The sequence below is a fragment of the Ranitomeya variabilis genome, chromosome 3 (genome assembly GCF_051348905.1).
Source record: "Ranitomeya variabilis isolate aRanVar5 chromosome 3, aRanVar5.hap1, whole genome shotgun sequence".
NCBI classification, from domain to species: domain Eukaryota; kingdom Metazoa; phylum Chordata; class Amphibia; order Anura; family Dendrobatidae; genus Ranitomeya; species Ranitomeya variabilis.
The window spans coordinates 443,973,331-443,994,908 of NC_135234.1; the positions used below are offsets into that span (position 1 = coordinate 443,973,331).

At 43.3% G+C, this 21,578-nt stretch overlaps 1 protein-coding gene across 7 annotated transcripts in view; it reads left to right on the plus strand.

Moving 5' to 3' along the window:
• Positions 1–12,030: 12,030 nt before the first annotated feature.
• The window catches only part of GTF2I (general transcription factor IIi), a 151,275-nt gene continuing 141,727 nt past the window's right edge, over positions 12,031–21,578 (plus strand). For 5 of the 7 annotated variants that reach the window (XM_077296469.1, XM_077296470.1, XM_077296471.1 and 2 more), the window contains exons 1-2: positions 12,032–12,270; positions 14,975–15,074. In XM_077296469.1, coding sequence (XP_077152584.1) covers positions 14,979–15,074 — 96 coding nt within the window. In that variant the 5' untranslated portion in view covers positions 12,032–12,270; positions 14,975–14,978. Of the gene's footprint in view, positions 12,271–14,974; positions 15,075–21,578 lie in introns of all 7 variants that reach the window. The other 2 variants (XM_077296473.1, XM_077296474.1) reach the window with 1 other exon arrangement.

Sequence of the window (21,578 nt, forward strand, 5' to 3'; positions counted from 1 at the left end):
TCTCTGGGTGGTTCCCAAAGAGCTCGCTAGCGATAATAGTTATGTCTCCTGCACTCGCTGGCATATTGTACGCAGCTGCTGAAATGCCGACTTCTCAAAGGACATAGGTGTGTAAAAATAAGAGGGCACTTGCATGGTCCGTATGCCGTGCGATTTTTTTGCTCGCACCCATTGCTTTCTAACTGTCACCCAGCTTGCTACTCCGCTGTCCTGCGGCTCCATCCTACCATCCCCCCCCCTCTATGCCATTGAGCATCTGCTCAGTGAGCAGAAGACTCCTTTCCATATTGTCTATGGATCTTAGTGTTGCCAGCTGCACATTTAGATCCAGAATCTGGGCTTCCAAATGCACAACGTGCTCACATCTCGCACAGCAGTATGCACCCTTGACCGGCTGCTCAAGGATTGCATACATGTGGCAAGATGTGCACTGGATGGCATTAGCAATAGTGGAGCACATTTCCTAATGGGGATTGCACCACACAGAAACGTTAAATAAAAAAAACAAAAAACAAATGCAAAGTATTAAGATACAGACAGCAATTCAGTAATTCCTCCCTTGGAGACTCCCTGAATCCAAAGTCACTGAATCACAAGTCACACTTATTGCCGTTCACACTTAAGCCGGCGTCACACTGGCGACTTTTACGGATGTATGAGCGCAGAAAATACACCAGTAAAATACGCATAACACATGGCCCAATGATTCTCTATGGCCCAGCTCCTATCAGCCGTATTTTACGGATCCGTATTATACGGTCTTCTACGGCCATACAAAATCGCAGCATGCTGCGTTTGTCACCGTATTGCGCAAAAAATTTGCCAATGAAAGTCTATGGGGGCGAGAAAAATACAGATTACACACGGACCAACAGTGTGACTTGCGAGAAATACGCCAGACATCTCCAGACATCGCCAGGTGCAAGGAATTGTGACAAACACTCAATCAGGAAGCTCAGACATGCTAATTAGCTGAAAACGCCCCACACACATCCCGGAAGTCTGGCGCTCGCCTCCACGGAGTTGCAAGCAGCATGTCCACCATCATAAACGTCGATATGCTCCTCATCCTGGTCCAAGAAAGGCCAGAAATCTGGGACCAGCGGGATGCAAATTATTCAAACCGGGCCAGGAAAGAGGCAGCATGGAGGGCGATATGTGGGATATTATTCCCTGATTATGCCCAACGGCCATATGCGGAGCAGACACAACTTTGTAAGTACAATAATGTATTGATATTGTGTATGCTTAAAAAATGCTTTTCAGACTTTTTATTTTTTTATTTTTGCTTTTTTAACTTGTTATTATGATATTATGCCAACTTTTTGGACCAAAGCAAAGATGATTACCATGATATAGTGTTAACGGACATAGCTAATATTGATGTTGCGTTGTGTCCTATTTTTGGAAGCACAAAACTCGTACAGAGGGTTGTGGACCATGTCCTTTTATTCTTGTAAAATTGATGTCTTACTTTCTGATAATAATTTAAGAAGGCTTTTAAGTATCGTCTTTAAAATATTACCAAATGTAACTCGGCAAGGACAGGGCACTCTCCCCTCAGTACCAGTCTGTCACTATAAACTTGTTTACTGTAAAGGATATCTGGAACCCTGTATGAAACCCCTTTCTCATGTACAGCACCATGGAATTAATGGTGCTATATAAAGAACTAATAATAAGATTATTTATCTATAAATGACAACTGTTTTAAGCAATGGTCAGAATGAGGGAGTGGTATTAACAAAATTTTGGACCATGTAATTGCAGTGGATGATGTTATGAGAAGATGGCGCAGCATCAGGGACCAGTACCAGCGGGAACATCAGATGCGTGCAAGAAGTGGGTCAGCAGCACCACCAAAAAAACGAAAATATATATATTATGACTGTCTTTCGTTTTTGGATGGCAGTATGAATTTAAGGCAGTAAGTGATAACCACACAACACATTTTTTTTGTAAAATATTAGTATTTTTCATTTATTTATATGGTTATTCCATGGCACTTTCGATGTAAGGAGTGGTAGACCTATGAAAAAACAAAATGTCTAACAAATTAATAAAAAAATGGTCCAGGATGAGAGAGGACCCTGCCCGCAAAGCCTCACAAGCTACAACAAGGGATGGGTGACAATACAGTAGGAGAGGGTCCAGCTGTTCATTCATTGTTTTGTTCGATCGGTGGTTACTGCAGGTTATGTGATTGTTGGAAGAGGTGGGTCTTCACTCGCTTTGTGTAGATTTTCAATGGTAGGCGACAGTATGATGTGTTGTGATAGTCGTTTCCTCAGTTTGGGTGATTCACGGGATAAACCTTGGATCCCATTGTGGGAATAGGAGATAAGATGGGATTTTTAGAAGGAGATCTATTGAGGTTCGGATGTTTTCTGTACATATTTTTCATGAGATAATGTCACAGATGTGTTAGAAAATAATATAAACAAATTAATCACCTATTTACTGTTTTTTTTTCTTTATTGTTTAATGACAGAACACAGTCCAACCTCACAGAGAGGGAGACAGGGTCGGATTCTGAAGCAGTAATAGATCCGGTTGGTGTGGAAGAAGAGGTGGCAGGCCCATCTTCTTCATCTTGTCCCTCCATCATTCCGAGAGCAACTGCAACAGCATCACAAGACACAGTACCAAGTGTCGAAGATCCAGCACTACCACCCTCGCACATGAACCTGGAAGCCAGGAGGAGCAAGCCCAGAGCAGCAGTCCTACTGGCCCACCGATGTCCTCCCCACAGGCAGCTGGGGCTTTACGCAGAAGCCGCAGAAGGAGAGAGCTGCAAGCTACTAGGAGGGATGTGGACGCTGGGGTCCTCAATTATTTGGCCAGGGCAGCCACGGATGATGGAGAGGAGGCCTTTTCTCGCAGCCTTTCCCGTTACCTTCGTCCCCTTCCCCGTGAGGTGAGGCTACGTGTGAGAGGGTGCATGCAAATCCTGATTGATTTAAGCACCCCTCCAAATAACCCCTATGAGGTATTTGAATTTATTGAGAGAAGGCAGCTTTCACAAACAAACCTCTTGCGCCTACAATTTCCTCAACAGGTGCAGGATCAATCAGGATTTGCAGCACCTACTCCACGTATGCCTCCACCTCAGCCCATCCCACCCCAAAATCTGCAAAGGCCAGCACTGCAGCAAATGGCAGCCTACAACCCCCATTCCCAATATGGCCACTTTTCCAGACCCAGTGATGTAGGCTGTTCCCAACCTGGGTTTGGACAACATGGCCATTTTGGGATGGGGTATGACTACACCCAATATCTGCGTCAGCAGGAGTTGCAGAGAGAATTTATTTATGGGCAACAACCAACTGCCCAATATGGACAAGGGCTGATTTCCGCTCCGCAACCAACAGCACCCTCACAGGATCAAGGACAATTGGCCCAACAAAGGCCCCCTGAACAGGACCCAGAGCTGCCGCCATCTCCCCCGCCTACTTACAGGGATCTGTAATGTTTTTTTTTTTTTTGTGAGGTCCATATATGTTTATCCAAACCATGGATCATGTATGCGGGTGTAATTGTGCAAAATTACACACGCTTTGATCACTTCGTTCACAGAAGTTTCACTGAGCTGAATGGCAGACTGGAGAACATGCCATTTGGCAACAAGAATACCAAAGGCACACTCCACCAGTCTCCGCGCCCTAGAAAGCCGTAAATTAAATATTCTCCGCCGGTGGTCGAGGTTGCGGCGTGGATAAGGCCTCATGACATGTCTGGTCAGTTGGAACGCCTCATCTCCAACAAGAACAAAAGACACTGCTTCCGCACTGGAGCCTGGGAGTTGTTGTGGCGGTGGGAGATCTAACTGGTTGTCACGTAGCCGCCGACCCATAATGGATGAATTGAAGACCCTAGAGTCTCCAGTTCGCCCATAGGCCCCAATGTCTACAATTATAAACCTGTAGTTACTGTCAACTACAGCTAACAGAACTACAGAGAAAAACTGCTTATAATTATAGAATTGGGAGCCAGAGTTCGGCGGCTTACGTACCCTGATATGTTTCCCATCCACGGCTCCAATGCAGTTAGGGAAGTCACAATTTTGATGATAACCACGGGATATTTTTAGCCAGGGCCGGACTGGGACTAAAATTCAGCCCTGGCATTTGAAGTGACACAGGCCCACTTGTCACATGGTGACTGTATAATATCTTTGTACACTTGTAGGCAGGGCCGGTTTTAGGCAAAGTGGGGCCCTAGGCAAAGTTTAAAATGGGTCCCCAAATGCTAACTTATTGCACATCACACAGAAGCCTTTCTGTTGTATTTACGTGCGCTGAGTTCAGGCCGCTAAACGAGTTTGATCGACAATACTGAAGTTGTTCAACGCTTGTTTCCCGGCCTCTTTCCACCAGCTGAGGAATAATGATGAGACAGAACGATCACTAATAGATCACTAACAGATCACCATACAGTATCATGTTTTCAGCAGCACATCTACAGTTTACACTGGCAATGTGCTGCTGACAACAAGGCTTTTTGTTCCAGCAAAAACAATCCGAATATGCAGCATTTTACTTGTTTAGTAAAATACACCCCATAGTCCTCCATATATTATAATGTGCTCCATAGTCCTCCATATAGTATAATACACTCCCTATAGTCCTCCATATATTAAAATACACTGCTCAGTCCTCCACATAGTATAATACACTCCTCATAGTCCTCCATATAGCATAATACAATCCTCATAGTCCTCCATATAGCATAATACAATCCTCATAGTGCTCCATATAGTATAATGCACCGCCACAGTCATCCATGTAGTACAATTCACTTCCCATAGTATAATGCACCCCATAGTTCTTCATATAGTATAACGTATTCCCCATAGTCCTCGATACAGTATAATGCAGCCCACATATAGTATAATGCAGCCACCCCAGAGTATAATGCAGCCACCCCAGAGTATAATGCAGCCACCCCAGAGTATAATGCAGCCACCCCAGAGTATAATGCAGCCACCCCACAGAGTATAATGCAGCCACCCCAGAGTATGTAACCCCCATAGAATATAATACAGCCCACCTCCCCATAATATATAATGTAGCCCCCCATAGAATATAATGCAGCCCCCCATAGTATATAACGCAGCCTCCCCCATAGAATATAATATACCCCCACAATAGTATATAACACAGCCACATAGTACATAACATGGCCTCCCCCATAGAATATAATATACTCCCCATAGTATATAGCAAAGCCTGCATATTATATAGCACAAACCGCATAGTATACAGCACAGCCTGCATACTATAGCACAGCTCGCGTAGTAGATAACACAGCCCACACAGCAGTATTCAGCACAGACCACACAGTAGTATACAGCACAGACCACACAGTAGTATACAGCACAGCCCACGTAGAAGTATACAGCACAGTCCACACAGTAGTATACAGCACAGCCCACAGAGTAATATATACAGCACAGCCCACAAAGTAATATATACAGCACAGCCCACAGAGAACTATATACAGCACAGCCCACAGAACTATATACAGCACAGCCCACAGAGAACTATATAAAGCACAGCCCAGAGTACTATATACAGCACAGCCCAGAGTACTATATAAAGCACAGCCCAGAGTACTATATAAAGCACAGCCCAGAGAGTACTATATACAGCACAGCCCAGAGAGTACTATATACAGCACAGCCCAGAGAGTACTATATACAGCACAGCCCACAGAGTACTATATACAGCACAGCCCACAGAGTACTATACACAGCACAGCCCACAGAATACTATATACAGCACAGCCCACAGAGTACTATATACAGCACAGCCCAGAGAGTACTATATACAGCACAGCCCACAAAGTAATATATACAGCACAGCCCACAGAGAACTATATACAGCACAGCCCACAGAGAACTATATACAGCACAGCCCACAGAGAACTATATAAAGCACAGCCCAGAGTACTATATACAGCACAGCCCAGAGTACTATATAAAGCACAGCCCAGAGAGTACTATATACAGCACAGCCCAGAGAGTACTATATACAGCACAGCCCAGAGAGTACTATATACAGCACAGCCCACAGAGTACTATATACAGCACAGCCCACAGAGTACTATACACAGCACAGCCCACAGAGTACTATATACAGCACAGCCCACAGAGTACTATATACAGCACAGCCCACAGAGTACTATATACAGCACAGCCCACAGAGTACTATATACAGCACAGCCCACAGAGAACTATATACAGCACACAGTAGTATACAGCACAGAGCACAGCCCACAGAGAACTATATACAGCCCACAGTGGTATACAGCACAGAGCACAGCCCACAGAGAACTATATACAGCCCACAGTAGTATACAGCACAGAGCACAGCCCACAGAGAACTATATACAGCACAGAGCACAGCCCACAGAGAACTATATACAGCCCACAGTAGCATACAGCACAGAGCACAGCCCACAGATAACTATATACAGCCCACAGTAGTATACAGCACAGAGCACAGCCCACAGAGTACTATATACAGCCCACAGTAGTATACAGCACAGAGCACAGCCCAGAGAACTATATATAGCACACAGTAGTATACAGCACAGAGCACAGCCCACAGAGTACTATATATAGCACAGAGCACACAGTAGTATACAGCACAGAGCACAGCCCACAGAGAGCTATATACAGCCCACAGTAGTATACAGCACAGAGCACAGCCCACAGAGAGCTATATACAGCCAACAGCAGTATACAGCACAGAGCACAGCCCACAGAGTACTATATACAGCCCACAGTAGTATACAGCACAGAGCACAGCCCACAGAGTACTATATACAGCCCACAGTAGTATACAGCACAGAGCACAGCCCACAGAGAACTATATACAGCACAGAGCACAGCCCACAGAGAACTATATACAGCCCACAGTAGCATACAGCACAGAGCACAGCCCACAGATAACTATATACAGCCCACAGTAGTATACAGCACAGAGCACAGCCCACAGAGTACTATATACAGCCCACAGTAGTATACAGCACAGAGCACAGCCCAGAGAACTATATATAGCACACAGTAGTATACAGCACAGAGCACAGCCCACAGAGTACTATATATAGCACAGAGCACACAGTAGTATACAGCACAGAGCACAGCCCACAGAGAGCTATATACAGCCCACAGTAGTATACAGCACAGAGCACAGCCCGCAGAGAGCTATATACAGCCCACAGCAGTATACAGCACAGAGCACAGCCCACAGAGTACTATATACAGCCCACAGTAGTATACAGCACAGAGCACAGCCCACAGAGTACTATATACAGCCCACAGTAGTATACAGCACAGAGCACAGCCCACAGAGTACTATATACAGCCCACAGTAGTATACAGCACAGAGCACAGCCCACAGAGTACTATATACAGCCCACAGTAGTATACAGCACAGAGCACAGCCCACAGAGTACTATATACAGCCCACAGTAGTATACAGCACAGAGCACAGGCCACAGAGTACTATATACAGCCCACAGTAGTATACAGCACAGAGCACAGCCCACAGAGTACTATATATAGCACACAGCCCACGGTAGTATACAGCACAGAGCACAGCCCACAGAGTACTATATATAGCACAGAGCACACAGTAGTATACAGCACAGAGCACAGCCCACAGAGAGCTATATACAGCCCACAGCAGTATACAGCACAGAGCACAGCCCACAGAGAACTATATACAGCCCACAGCAGTATACAGCACAGAGCACAGCCCACAGAGTACTATATACAGCCCACAGCAGTATACAGCACAGAGCACAGCCCACAGAGAACTATATACAGCCCACAGCAGTATACAGCACAGAGCACAGCCCACAGAGAACTATATACAGCCCACAGCAGTATACAGCACAGAGCACAGCCCACAGAGAACTATATACAGCCCACAGCAGTATACAGCACAGAGCACAGCCCACAGAGAACTATATACAGCCCACAGCAGTATACAGCACAGCCCACAGAGAACTATATATAGCACAGAGCACACAGTAGTATACAGCACAGCCCACAGAGAGCTATATACAGCCCACAGCAGTATACAGCACAGAGCACAGCCCACAGAGAACTATATATAGCACACAGTAGTATACAGCACAGAGCACAGCCCACAGAGAACTATATACAGCCCACAGTAGTATACAGCACAGAGCACAGCCCACAGAGAACTATATACAGCCCACAGCAGTATACAGCACAGAGCACAGCCCACAGAGAACTATATACAGCCCACAGCAGTATACAGCACAGAGCACAGCCCACAGAGAACTATATACAGCCCACAGTGGTATACAGCACAGAGCACAGCCCACAGAGAACTATATACAGCCCACAGCAGTATAGAGCACAGAGCACAGCCCACAGAGAACTATATACAGCCCACAGTAGTATACAGCACAGAGCACAGCCCACAGAGAACTATATACAGCCCACAGCAGTATACAGCACAGAGCACAGCCCACAGAGAACTATATACAGCCCACAGCAGTATACAGCACAGAGCACAGCCCACAGAGAACTATATACAGCCCACAGCAGTATACAGCACAGAGCACAGCCCACAGAGAACTATATACAGCCCACAGCAGTATACAGCACAGAGCACAGCCCACAGAGAACTATATACAGCCCACAGCAGTATACAGCACAGAGCACAGCCCACAGAGAACTATATACAGCCCACATCTCTTCTCTTCCTCCCCTCACCTCCTCCGAGAATGGCCCCACAGTCCAGAAAAAAAAAAAAACTCTCCTCACCTCTCCTCGTGCCCAGCGTTGCTTCCTGGTTCCTGCTCCTGTCTCAGCAGCTGCAGTCTGCCCGGGACACAGCAGGTGCGCGATGATATGACGTCATCGCGCACCCGCAGTGTCAGAGGCAGAGCGGGGAATGATGGGAGAGGAGCGTCTGTAGACGCTCTCCTCCATCATTGCATTCAACTGTACCGGCGTCTATACGCCGGTATAGTTGAATGCGGGGGCGGGGGCGGCGGATTGAGCGGCCCACCACTGGCACCGGCCCTTCTGGCATTTGCCAGAAGTGCCCTATGGCCAGTCCGGCCCTGTTTTTAGCCAATCAGCCTGCTTTGACTCAGGCATAACAAGGTCCTTCAGTTTCTCCCATATTTGGCGACAGGTTAACCGCACAATGCCAGAAATTGTTGTGCGACCAATCAAAAACTCCAGGTGAAGTCCCGTATATGACAATCCAATTGTCAGGAAGCTGAAAAGTAAAAAAATATATATTAGCTAGGTTAAAACAGTACATACAAAACATGAATCGGCACAATTTTTGTTTGGTTCCTGTAAAACAGGATAATGGCTTCAAAATCAAAAATTTACTTAGGCTACTTCACTAGTAAATTTGACAAACTATGATATATATGCTTGTGACCTAATGTACACATATACCTGAAAATAACTGGTAAAAAACAACTGAGAAAAAAAAACACAAAACATACAGTATGTGAGGATGGTGAATACATACCGTAAGGTTAGGAGAAGACGCTCCTCTGCGGATATGGCTTTGCGCAGCCTTGTGTCCTGATAGGTTATACCGGGACGTAAAATCTCCAACAATCTATCAAATGTTGTGATGGTCATGCGACAGTATAGATAGAATTTGTCTGGATGTGCCCGCAGAGCTGTATAGAGCCTCTTGAAATGGCCTTTAGTGAGGCGTTTAGTGAGAAGAGGATGCACCCACATTCTTGTTCTCCTCCTTCGCAGATCAGCAATAACTGGATATGGATGGCCAAAGTGACGCGACAAGAGCCAGTTATACAAAACCCGCTGCGTTGGGGTGAAGTGAAGGAGGTCAGACATGGTGCAAACGTTTACACAACACACCGACAAATGCACAAGCACCAAATGGCCATATGGGAGGGTGGCACCTGTTGTCGAGGTCTTAAATAGGGTTGCTGATGGTGATTTAAATCAATTGCAGCCTCAAAAACCGTTAAATGTCCATTTTATCATGTTGGTGAAAAATACGCATTACGGTTGTCATGCGGATTACATACGCAACATTACATGCGCAAAATACGCTGCCACACCCTGCCTACGGATGACATATGGATCACTATTTTTTGGACTTTTCTGCGTATTACGGCCATAATAAATGGACCGTATTTACATACGTTGAGTGTGACGCCGGCCTTACGCTCAGGTCACACTCAGCTCGTTCACATTCACTAAGCTGAAGATTTAAAGATTTTTTTTTTTCGTTTTCCCCTCAGCAGCAATCCACCTTGCTGTTCAATGCACTTCCAAATTTTTTTTTATTATATTATGCATTATTTTTATACAGTATATTCCTGTGTATTTATATTTTGCATTATTCATATATATTCCTGTGTATTTCTTTTATTATATTATGCATTATTCTTATATATTCCTGTGTATTTATTTTATTCTATTATGCAGTATTCTTTTATATTCTCATGTGGTTGCAGTATTATTTGTAGTAATATTCTGTTATGTATTGTTCCCAATTATTTGCTTCATTATATTATGCATTATTCTTATATATTTATATTTGTTTTATTATATTATTATTCTTATATATTTCTGTTTTTTCTTTATTCTATGTTGCAGTATTCTTCTATGGTCTCATGTGGTTGCAGTTTTATAATTTTTGTTGATTTGCAGTAATATTCTGATATGTATTTGTAGTCAGTTATTCTCAATTATCTGCATCATTATATTATGCATTATTCTTATTTATTGGCGTGTATTTCTTTTATTATAGTATGTACTATTCTTATATATTCCTGTGTATTTCTTTTATTACATTAAGCATTAGTCTTATATATTATGTATTATTCTTATATATTCCTGTGTATTTCTTTTATTATATTAAGCATTATTCTTATATATTATATATTATTCTTATATATTCCCGTGCATTTCTTTTATTACATTAAGCATTATTCTTATATATTATTATTCTTATATATTCCTGTGTATTTCTTTTATTATATTAAGCATTATTCTTATATATTATATATTATTCTTATATATTCCCGTGCATTTCTTTTATTACATTAAGCATTATTCTTATATATTATTATTCTTATATATTCCTGTGTATTTCTTTTATTATATTAAGCATTATTCTTATATATTATATATTATTCTTATATATTCCTGTGTATTTCTTTTATTATATTAAGCATTATTCTTATATATTATGTATTATTCTTATATATTCCTGTGTATTTCTTTTATTACATTAAGCATTATTCTTATATATTGTATTATTATTCTTATATATTCCTGTGTATTTCTTTTATTACATTAAGCATTATTCTTATATATTATTATTCTTATATATTCCTGTGTATTTCTTTTATTATATTAAGCATTATTCTTATATAGTATGTATTATTCTTATATATTTCTGTGTATTTCTTTTATTATATTATGTATTATTCTTACATATTTGTTTTATTAGATTATGCATTATTTTTATAGTTCTGTGTATTTCTTTTATTCTATTCTGCATTCTTCTTCTATAGTCTCACGTGGCTGCAGTTTTATAATTTTTGTTGATGTACAGTAATATTCTGAGATGTCTTGTAGTCAGTTATGTCTTTAGTTATGTCTCTGGGTTCCTTCCCCTTATGACCACACACATAAGCCTGCACTGTATATTGCCCATTACATGCCAAGAATTAACTCATTCAGTAGCTGTTCGAGAACAGCTTGTCCCGCAGCAGCCATGTGTACAGGCCACAGTGTTTGCAGCCTCCACCGCTGCACAATGGGAGTTGTACTCTGCTACTACGCCTCCCACCGTCCACCACGTAGCTCTAGCGCCCGTGCAATCTGCGGACAGCCATATCACCGCTGAGGCCGCCGCAGCTCCAGCTGCTTTGTTCTCAAGTACTGCACGTCGCGTCGCCACACGAGGATGCTGGGATAGGTAGTCCCTCTACCATAATCACGCTCATCAGTTACTGTGATTGGGAACCACAACTCCCAAGGTGCAGCGCGGGAAATGAGCATGCGTGTTTTCTTTTGGCTGGACAGTATGCTAGGAATAGAGATAAAAAAAGAATGAAACAAATTAGGAGGTCAGTGTGTACAGGACGATCGGTGCTGTGACAGGAAGACAGTGTGAGCCCTGGCCTGCCATGTGCACGTAGTGGAGGACACTGACAGCGGCTCCAGAGCAGCTTCTTCACATCCCAGTGACATCTGCTGCAAAGTTCCTGGTGTAGGTAAGACATGGGGGGCTTTCTGATAATATGTGGTCATGAATTGATATCAGCTTTAGTGTCACTAGGCTCAGAGCTAAGATCGAGAACCCCAAGCCTCGTGATTGGAGCCGAGTGGAAGACAGGATCCGCAGGGGCGGGGCTTAATCTTTAAGTGACCAATGACTAGCCAGCGGTTTTTGGTTATGAAGCTGTAATGCAGTAATCACCTTGAAACACATTATTATTACTGAGCCATTTATAAGCAATGTTAAAGGATTATTCTACGTATAATGAATGGCTAAAATTGCAAAATATTTGTATTTACAATGTATAAAAACTGGCCACTACTGATAGTGGTGGTCAGGCTCCAGGCACGGAGCTCAGCACTTCCCGGCTCTTTTCCCTACAGCTTGTAAGAGCTTCACAAGACACGCCCCTGTGTCATGTGATCGCGGGGCACCGATGGGTTGCCATGACTGCCGGGGATCTGCAGAACACTCCAGTGCCTGTCATTGTAAATCTCCTGTGAACACCAGTGCGTGGCCGGGCACTCATAGGTCATGGTTTATGCTGCACATAGCTGTAGCCCTGCTATGTGCAGCATCGGCGACCAGATGATCACAGCTTCAAGACTCCTATAGAGACTGTTCGGGTCAATAAAAAGTAAAAAAAAAATGTATAAAAAAACACAAAAGTTCAGGAATGTCCAATCTATCAAAATATAAAGTAAATTAATCCGATTGGTAAACAGCGTACCGAGAAAAATAATTGAAACGCCAGAATTACATTTTTTGGCAATAAAATGTAATAAGAGGTGATCAAAACATCGGATCTACCCAAAAATGGTATGAATAAACATGTCAACTCAGAGTGCAAAAAATAAGCCCTCACACAGCCTCATATCCTGGAAAATGGAGACGCTACTGGTTTCGTAAACTGGCGCCATTTTGTTCTTCCTTATGGCACGTGCCCACGATCAGGAATAGTAGCTTTTTGGATGCATCGTATTTTCACTGTGTCCAAAACGCTGGATGCAGCATAGTGGATGTATAGAAATCCCATGCCCACTGTGCTTCTTATTAACGCTGCGTAAACTCACCTGCATTGCGGGTTTATCTAGCAGATACGCTTGTCTCCTCTGTGTGTTCTCCCCAATAGACTGCCGTTACATGCGGTAAATCCGCATAGTTCCAAAACACAAGTGCGTAAAGTAGAACGCAGCATTATGGACACAGCGAAAATACTCTGCGCCCAAAACACTACTATGCCTGATCGCGGGCATGAAGCCCTACAAATTTTGGATTTTTTTTGCACCACTTACATAGAAAAGAACCTATATATGTTTGGTATCTGCGTACTTGTAATGACCTGGAGAATCATACTGGCAGGTCAGTTTTAGCATTTAGTGAACATAGTAAAAAAAACCATCCCCAAAAACAATTGTAGAATTGCACTTTTTTCGCAATTTCACCGCACTTGGAATTTTTTCAAGTTTTCCAGGTACACTATGGTTGAATCAATGGTGTCATTCAAAAGTACAACTCGTCCCGCAAAAAAAAAAAAGTCCTCACTCATACAACCATAATGTTGAAAAAATCTTAAAAGTTATGGCTCCGAGTGGTGGTGAAGGTGTTAAAGAGGATGGCAACCAGGACAAAAGTGGTTGCTCTTTATTCCCACTGTTCCTCTGAGTTCCAATAATAAGAGAATGGAAGAAAAGGAAAGTGACTGTCAATCAATATCGGTCTGGAGCACCATGCAAAATCTCACCTCGTGGGGGTATCCTTGATCATGAGAAGGATGAGAGATCAGCCTAAAGCTACACCGGGGGAACTTGTTAATGATCTCAAGGCAGCCCGCAAGGTTCGCCTACTCAAGAAGGCACATGTGCAGACCCGCCTGAAGTTTACCAATGAACATCTGGATGATTCTGTGAGTGATTGAGAGAAGATGCTTTGGTCAGATGAGACAAAAATTGAGGCATTAAATCAACTCGTCTTGTTTTGGAGGAAGAGAAATGCTGCTTATGACCCAAAGAACACCGTGCCCACTGTCAAGCATGGAGGTGGAAACATTATGGGAGAATGGATGGAGCCATGTACCATAAAATCCTGAGTGACAACCTCCTTCCCTCTGACCAGGACATTAAAAATGGGTTGTGGCTGGGTCTTCCAGCAAGACTATGACCCAAAACATACAGCCAAGGCAACAAAGGAGTGACTGAAAAAGAAGCATATTAAGATCATGGAGTGGCCTAGTCAGTCTCCAGACCTTAATCCCATAGAAAACTTATGGAGGGAGTTGAAGCTCCGAGTTGCCAAGCGACAGCCTCAAAATCTTAATGATTTAGAGATGATCTGCAAAGAGGAGTGGACGAAAATTCCTCCTGACATGTGCGCAAACCTCATCATCAGCTACAAGAAACATCTGACTGCTGTGCTTGCCAACTAGGGTTTTGCCACCAGGTATTGAGTCTCGTTTGCCAGAGGGCTCAAATACTTATTTCTCACTGCAAAATGCAACTGAATTTATATAATTTATACAATGTGATTTTCTGGATTTTATTTTTGATATTCTGTCTCTCAATGTTAAAATTAACCTACCCTTAAAATTATAGGCTGTTCATGTCTTTGTCTGTGGGCAGACTTACAAAATCAGCAAGGGATCAAATACTTTTTTCCTCCACTGTAGTGTAATCTTTGTTGTTGTTTTTTTTTCTGAACAGGGAAATGGCGAACTTTCCCTCAGCCATACTGTCCATGTACAATGAAACGCTGGAAAGGAAAGAAGCAGTTAAACATTTCATCTCATCCTTGGAGACAATGGTAAACTGTATTCCTATTATGTATTACAGAAAAATGTGGTTGCCTGTCTAGGAGTCCTAATGCAGATTTTTCATAAGGGCTCCCAACTATCACTGGTCTTTTTTTAAAAACTAATTTTAATGGAAAAAAATCTTCAGAATAAACATTACAGTTATGCAGTAAAATGTATAAATGTGGCTCTTGTTACAGATATCTACAGAAATTAATTACAATACATTGTTGCAAGCATTATATCATATATTAACCAAGGATAACTACTGAACAGTAGAATAGATGAATGTACAAAGCATTGCATTCATCTAAAGCATCAAATTATATAGATGTAATGGAGGTCAAAGTATGCATTAACGAAAGACAAGGGTGCATGCTGTCATCCATGAAAAACTCTCATCTTATATATGAACACATTCAGATATATGACACGACAGTAAGGAAGTCAGTACATTAGGAGATAAGGTTGTTAGAGGTGGGTTACACCATTTTCCCCAGATTGTTTGCAACTTTTAGGTACACCCCCTATTCATGGTTACAATATTTTCATATATTATGACATTAACTGTTTTTTTCCATTGAGGCATCGTGGAAGGTCTCCCTCTCATCCACCTCGGTGCTATCGCCTTCCTTGCTAGGAACATAGATTCACAAAGTAATGTTTTGCCATAGTGGGGCCAAATCTACTTGTCTACAACACCCAAGACAAACAATTCTGGAGCACAATCAATTGGGGCTGTAATTGTGATAACGTGAAACTCACTTCACCCCAATATCTTCTTGTTCTTTTACAATTCCATATAAGATGCCAGAAATCTGCGCACAGTTCCCCACACCTATTACACCCATCTGAAGAATGATCTACCGAACTGATATATGGGGTTAGACAAGATTGGTGAAAGATATATACAGTCATGGCCAAAAGTATTGACACTACTGCAATTCTGTCAGATAATACTCAGTTTCTTCCTGAAAATGATTGCAATCACAAATTCTTTGGTATTATTATCTTCATTTAATTTGTCTTAAATGAAAAAACACAAAAGAGAATGACGCAAAAAGCAAAACATTGATCATTTCACACAAAACTCCAAAAATGGGCCAGACAAAAGTATTGGCACCCTCAGCCTAATACTTGGTTGCACAACCTTTAGCCAAAATAACTGCGACCAACCGCTTCCGGTAACCATCAATGAGTTTCTTACAATGCTCTGCTGGAATTTTAGACCATTCTTCTTTGGCAAACTGCTCCAGGTCCCTGATATTTGAAGGGTGCCTTCTCCAAACTACCATTTTTAGATCTCTCCACAGGTGTTCTATCGGATTCAGGTCTGGAAACATTGCTGGCCACCTTAGGAGTCTCCAGTGCTTTCTCTCAAACCATTTTCTAGTGCTTTTTGAAGTGTGTTTTGGGTCATTGTCCTGCTGGAAGACCCATGACCTCTGAGGGAGACCCAGCTTTCTCACACTGGGCCCTACATTATGCTGCAAAATTTGTTGGTAGTCTTCAGACTTTATAATGCCATGCACACGGTCAAGCAGTCCAGTGCCAGAGGCAGCAAAGGAACCCCAAAACATCAGGGAACCTCCGCCATATTTGACTGTAGGGACCATGTTCTTTTCTTTGAATGCCTCTTTTTTTCTCCTATAAACTCTATGTTGATGCCTTTGCCCCAAAAGCTCTACTTTTGTCTCATCTGACCAGAGAACATTCTTCCAAAATGTTTTAGGCTTTTTCAGTTAAGTTTTGGCAAACTCCAGCCTGGTTTTTTTATGTCTCAGGGTAAGAAGTGGGGTCTTCCTGGGTTTCCTACCATACAGTCCCTTTTCATTCAGACGCCGATGGATAGTACGGGTTGACACTGTTGTACCCTCGGACTGCAGGGCAGCTTGAACTTGTTTGGATGTTAGTCAAGGTTCTTTATCCAACATCCACACAATCTTGCATTGAAATCTCTTGTCAATTTTCTTTTCCATCCACATCTAGGGAGATTAGCCACAGTGCCATGGGCTTTAAACTTCTTGATGACACTGCGCACGGTAGACACAGGAACATTCAGGTCTTTGGAGATGGACTTGTAGCCTTGAGATTGCTCATGCTTCCTCACAATTTGGTTTCTCAAGTCCTCAGACAGTTCTTTGGTCTTCTTTCTTTTCTTCATGCTCATTGTGGTACACACAAGGACACAGGACAGAGGTTGAGTCAACTTTAATCCATGTCAACTGGCCGCAAGTGTGATTTAGTTATTGCCAACACCTGTTAGGTGCCACAGGTAAGTTACAGATGCTGTTAATTACACAAATTAGAAAAGCATCATATGATTTTTCGAACAGTGCCAATACTTTTGTCCACCCCCTTTTTTATGTTTGGTGTGGAATTATATCCAATTTGGCTTTAGGACAATTCTTTTTGTGTTTTTTCATTTAAGACAAATTAAATGAAGATAATAATACCAAAGAATTTGTGTTTGCAATCATTTTCAGGAAGAGACTGAGTATTATCTGACAGAATTGCAGGGGTGTCAATACTTTTGGCCATGACTGTACTTGTATTAGCCTTTTTGCTGTTGGGGACGCTACAGTATGAGCTTCTAAGTCGTCATTCCATTGCTCCCCAATTATTGAAGGAATCAATTGATGTAATTTGTCCTAAACAGGGAGCTGAGTAGAGAGTTTAGGAGAGATGTGTAAAGCGCGTATATGAAAAAGGGACAGGATTTCCTCCTCAAAATATCGAACCTGATGGTTATCAAAGGGGGAACCTCCTTACACTTCTATTGAAGTCTGATATTAACTATTATCCCGAACTTGGCTATTAAAAATTAATATAAGCTTAATACCACAACGTTATCTATTCCTTATACTATACACTAACTGAGACAAAACCATGTCTGCAGTCTATAACATACATATATATTTATACTCAAGCTGGTGACTACGGTATAAATAAATATAAATATATATATATATATATATACATACACAATATACAGATACTACAACTCTAATACAGTAATATCACTACAGTATGCAGTAATATAACAATATCACACAGTAATAATCCACAATATCCAGTAATATCACAACAATACCCAATATAAAAACCACAATTAACTGCCCGATTACCCAAATCACACATGCAATATCAGCCCTCCCAATCTATAGCTTACTAACCCTAAGGCATAAGAGGTTACAGGGCCTAGTAAGAAAAGAGGATACAGAGTATACTTATCCACCATCCATGGTGATTCCAGCATGCAGGCACAGCAAGAGAGGCCGAGCACGTGATGTCCCTTAATGTCCAGCTAGAAGAGGTGTGTCCAGCCCCAGGTGTGTGGGGATGAGGTCACAAGTCTATTGTCCACTGGCAGAGATACATTCCCTAAAGGTACCTTCACACGAAGCGACGCTGCAGCGATAGCGACAACGATGTCGATCGCTGCAGCGTCGCTGTTTGATCGCTGGGGAGCTGTCACACAGACCGCTCTCCAGCGACCAACGATGCCGAGGTCCCCGGGTAACCAGGGTAAACATCGGGTTGCTAAGCGCAGGGCAGCGCTTAGTAACCCGATGTTTACCCTGGTTACCAGCGTAAAAGTAAAAAAAACAAACAGTACATACTCACCTGCGCGTCCCCCAGCGTCTGCTTCCTGACACTGACTGAGCTCCGGCCCTAACAGCAGAGCGGTGACGTCACCGCTGTGCTTTCACTTTCACTTTAGGGCCGGCGCTCAGTAAGTGTCAGGAAGCAGACGCTGGGGGACGCGCAGGTGAGTATGTACTGTTTGTTTTTTTAACTTTTACGCTGGTAACCAGGGTAAACATCGGGTTACTAAGCGCGGCCCTGCGCTTGGTAACCCGATGTTTACCCTGGTTACCAGTGTAAAACATCGCTGGTATCGTTGCTTTTGCTTTCAAACACAACGATACACGGCGATCGGACGACCAAATAAAGTTCTGGACTTTATTCAGCGACCAGCGACATCACAGCAGGATCCTGATCGCTGCTGCGTGTCAAACGAAACGATATCGCTAGCCAGGACGCTGCAACGTCACGGATCGCTAGCGATATCGTTACAAAGTCGTTTCGTGTGAAGGTACCTTAAGTCCTAAATGAAACCTGATATACCAGCTTGAGGAGGGGGCTACTGAGCACATGTGGGGGAATTATATATCACTAAACACATCTCTACGTAAAGATATACATTTTGGAGCATTTCCCTTCTACAGTATATTACGACCATGAGACCCTGTGTGACAAGCACCCCTATCAGTGGATATCTTGATATACGCATTCTAGGGTTGGGAAGCTGATGTGATGTTGCATGTCTCAATTGAAGGTATCTGTAAGAATCTCTGTGTGGAACACCAGGCATTGTGTAAATTCAGTTAAATGATAATACAACTTCATTTTCATAAACATCATCTAGCCTTGTTATGTTATATGGTTTCCAGAATATAGAGTCCTGTAGGTTTTTAAGGTGCAGAAATTAGTAAACTTTAGGACATGCTTAGTCTCTTTCCATATCTCTATCACCAGGCCATGTACATATAATCAGCCCTGAGGTGGTTTGTAGGATCCTTCTATTATCGCCCACACAGAATTGACTGAGATGGGCCAGCTATGTTCTATACACATATTGCCCTTTATAAATATCCATCTTTATTCCCTAGCCACTTTTGTATGACATACTGATTCAGGGGGTTGATAGAAACTTTGTGATGTCCTAGCATTGGTCTGTGATGTGAGCATATTTTTATCACCTCCCTGGACCCATTAAAAGGGGTTATCCAGTGGTTTAAATCATCCCCTTTAAAGTAGTACTAAGGGTAGTCAGGAACTTTGTACACTGTTGGCTCATATTAGGATCTGAGAAAAGTGCCAGAAAGCATAGCTAGCTGCAGTCAGATACTTATAGCCTTTCCCCCACACAAGGGATATATGTATACAGGGTCGGACTGGCCCACAGGAGAATCCCCCGGTGGGCCCTTTTGCAGGAGTGAGCCACTTAGTCGCCAACATTTACACTATATATAGATAATAGCAGCATCTCATCATTCATTCAACAATCTACCTAGTCTATTATTTTATACTAGATGGCAGCCCGATTCTAAAGAATCGGGAGTCTAGAATCCATATATACTTTATTTATTCAAATGTAAGAATAATACAATTAATAAATAATAGTAAGAAAGAACAAAAAATGGCTGCACTCACCAGCTCTTGACAATTCTTGACAGTACGGCACATTTCTGATTGGTCGCTCGCGGCAGGCGGCAACCAATCAGAAAAGTGGCGCGCACCACGAAGGCATATATCTTTGTCCACCCTGAGCGGGTGTAGGACGCTGGTGACGTCACTTATCTCCGGACATTATCTCCGGACAAAGCCACGGAAGTTGGCACAAATTGCCGGAAGTAGTATTCTAGGCAATTATATATTAGATTTTAATGTTATCAGTGTTTACCTTTGAACGTTTATATTGTATTGTCCTGTCACCAGCCATGTGTACGATTATCGGCCGAAAGCCTCTCTGGAACCAATAATCACCCCATGTAAAGGTATCTTTATAAGTTAAAGATTCAGAATACTATGACTTTTATCATATCCTGAACAGACAAGTTTTTTATGAACCGTTAAGGTTTTCTGGTTGAAGTAAAAAAAACTCTGAGTGTTTACAGTTTGAAACCATAAAATGTTGAAAAATTATGTCATTCTTGAGTATATCACTCAATGGTGCTCATAAACGTGTCAAATTTGATCTATAATATACTTTAATATACGTTACTTTAATCTTTAATATACTTAAGAACAGGGCCCCAGACATCACACAGGGGGTCTGAAACACCGCACAGTGGTCCAAAATATCGCTGTGCTCTGCCTGGGGCCCCATATGCTGCCTGGGGCCCCTGTGCTCTGCCTGGGGCCCCATATGCTGCCTGGGGCCCCTGTGCTCTGCCTGGGGCCCCATGTTCTGCCTGGGGCCCCTGTGCTCTGCCTGGGGCCACTGTGCTCTGCCTGGGGCCCCATATGCTGCCTGGGGCCCCTGTGCTCTGCCTGGGGCCCCTGTGCTCTGCCTGGGGCCCCATGTTCTGCCTGGGGCCACTGTGCTCTGCCTGGGGCCCCATAGGCTGCCTGGGGCCCCTGTGCTCTGCCTGGGACCACTGTGCTCTGCCTGGGGCCCCTGTGCTCTGCCTGGGGCCACTGTGCTCTGCCTGGGGCCCCATATGCTGCCTGGGGCCCCTGTGCTCTGCCTGGGGCCCCATATGCTGCCTGGGGCCCCTGTGCTCTGCCTGGGGCCCCATGTTCTGCCTGGGGCCCCTGTGCTCTGCCTGGGGCCACTGTGCTCTGCCTGGGGCCCCTGTGCTCTGCCTGGGGCCCCATGTTCTGCCTGGGGCCCCTGTGCTCTGCCTGGGGCCCCTGTGCTCTGCCTGGGGCCCCATATGCTGCCTGGGGCCCCTGTGCTCTGCCTGGGGCCCCGTGCTCTGCCTGGGGCCCCATGTTCTGCCTGG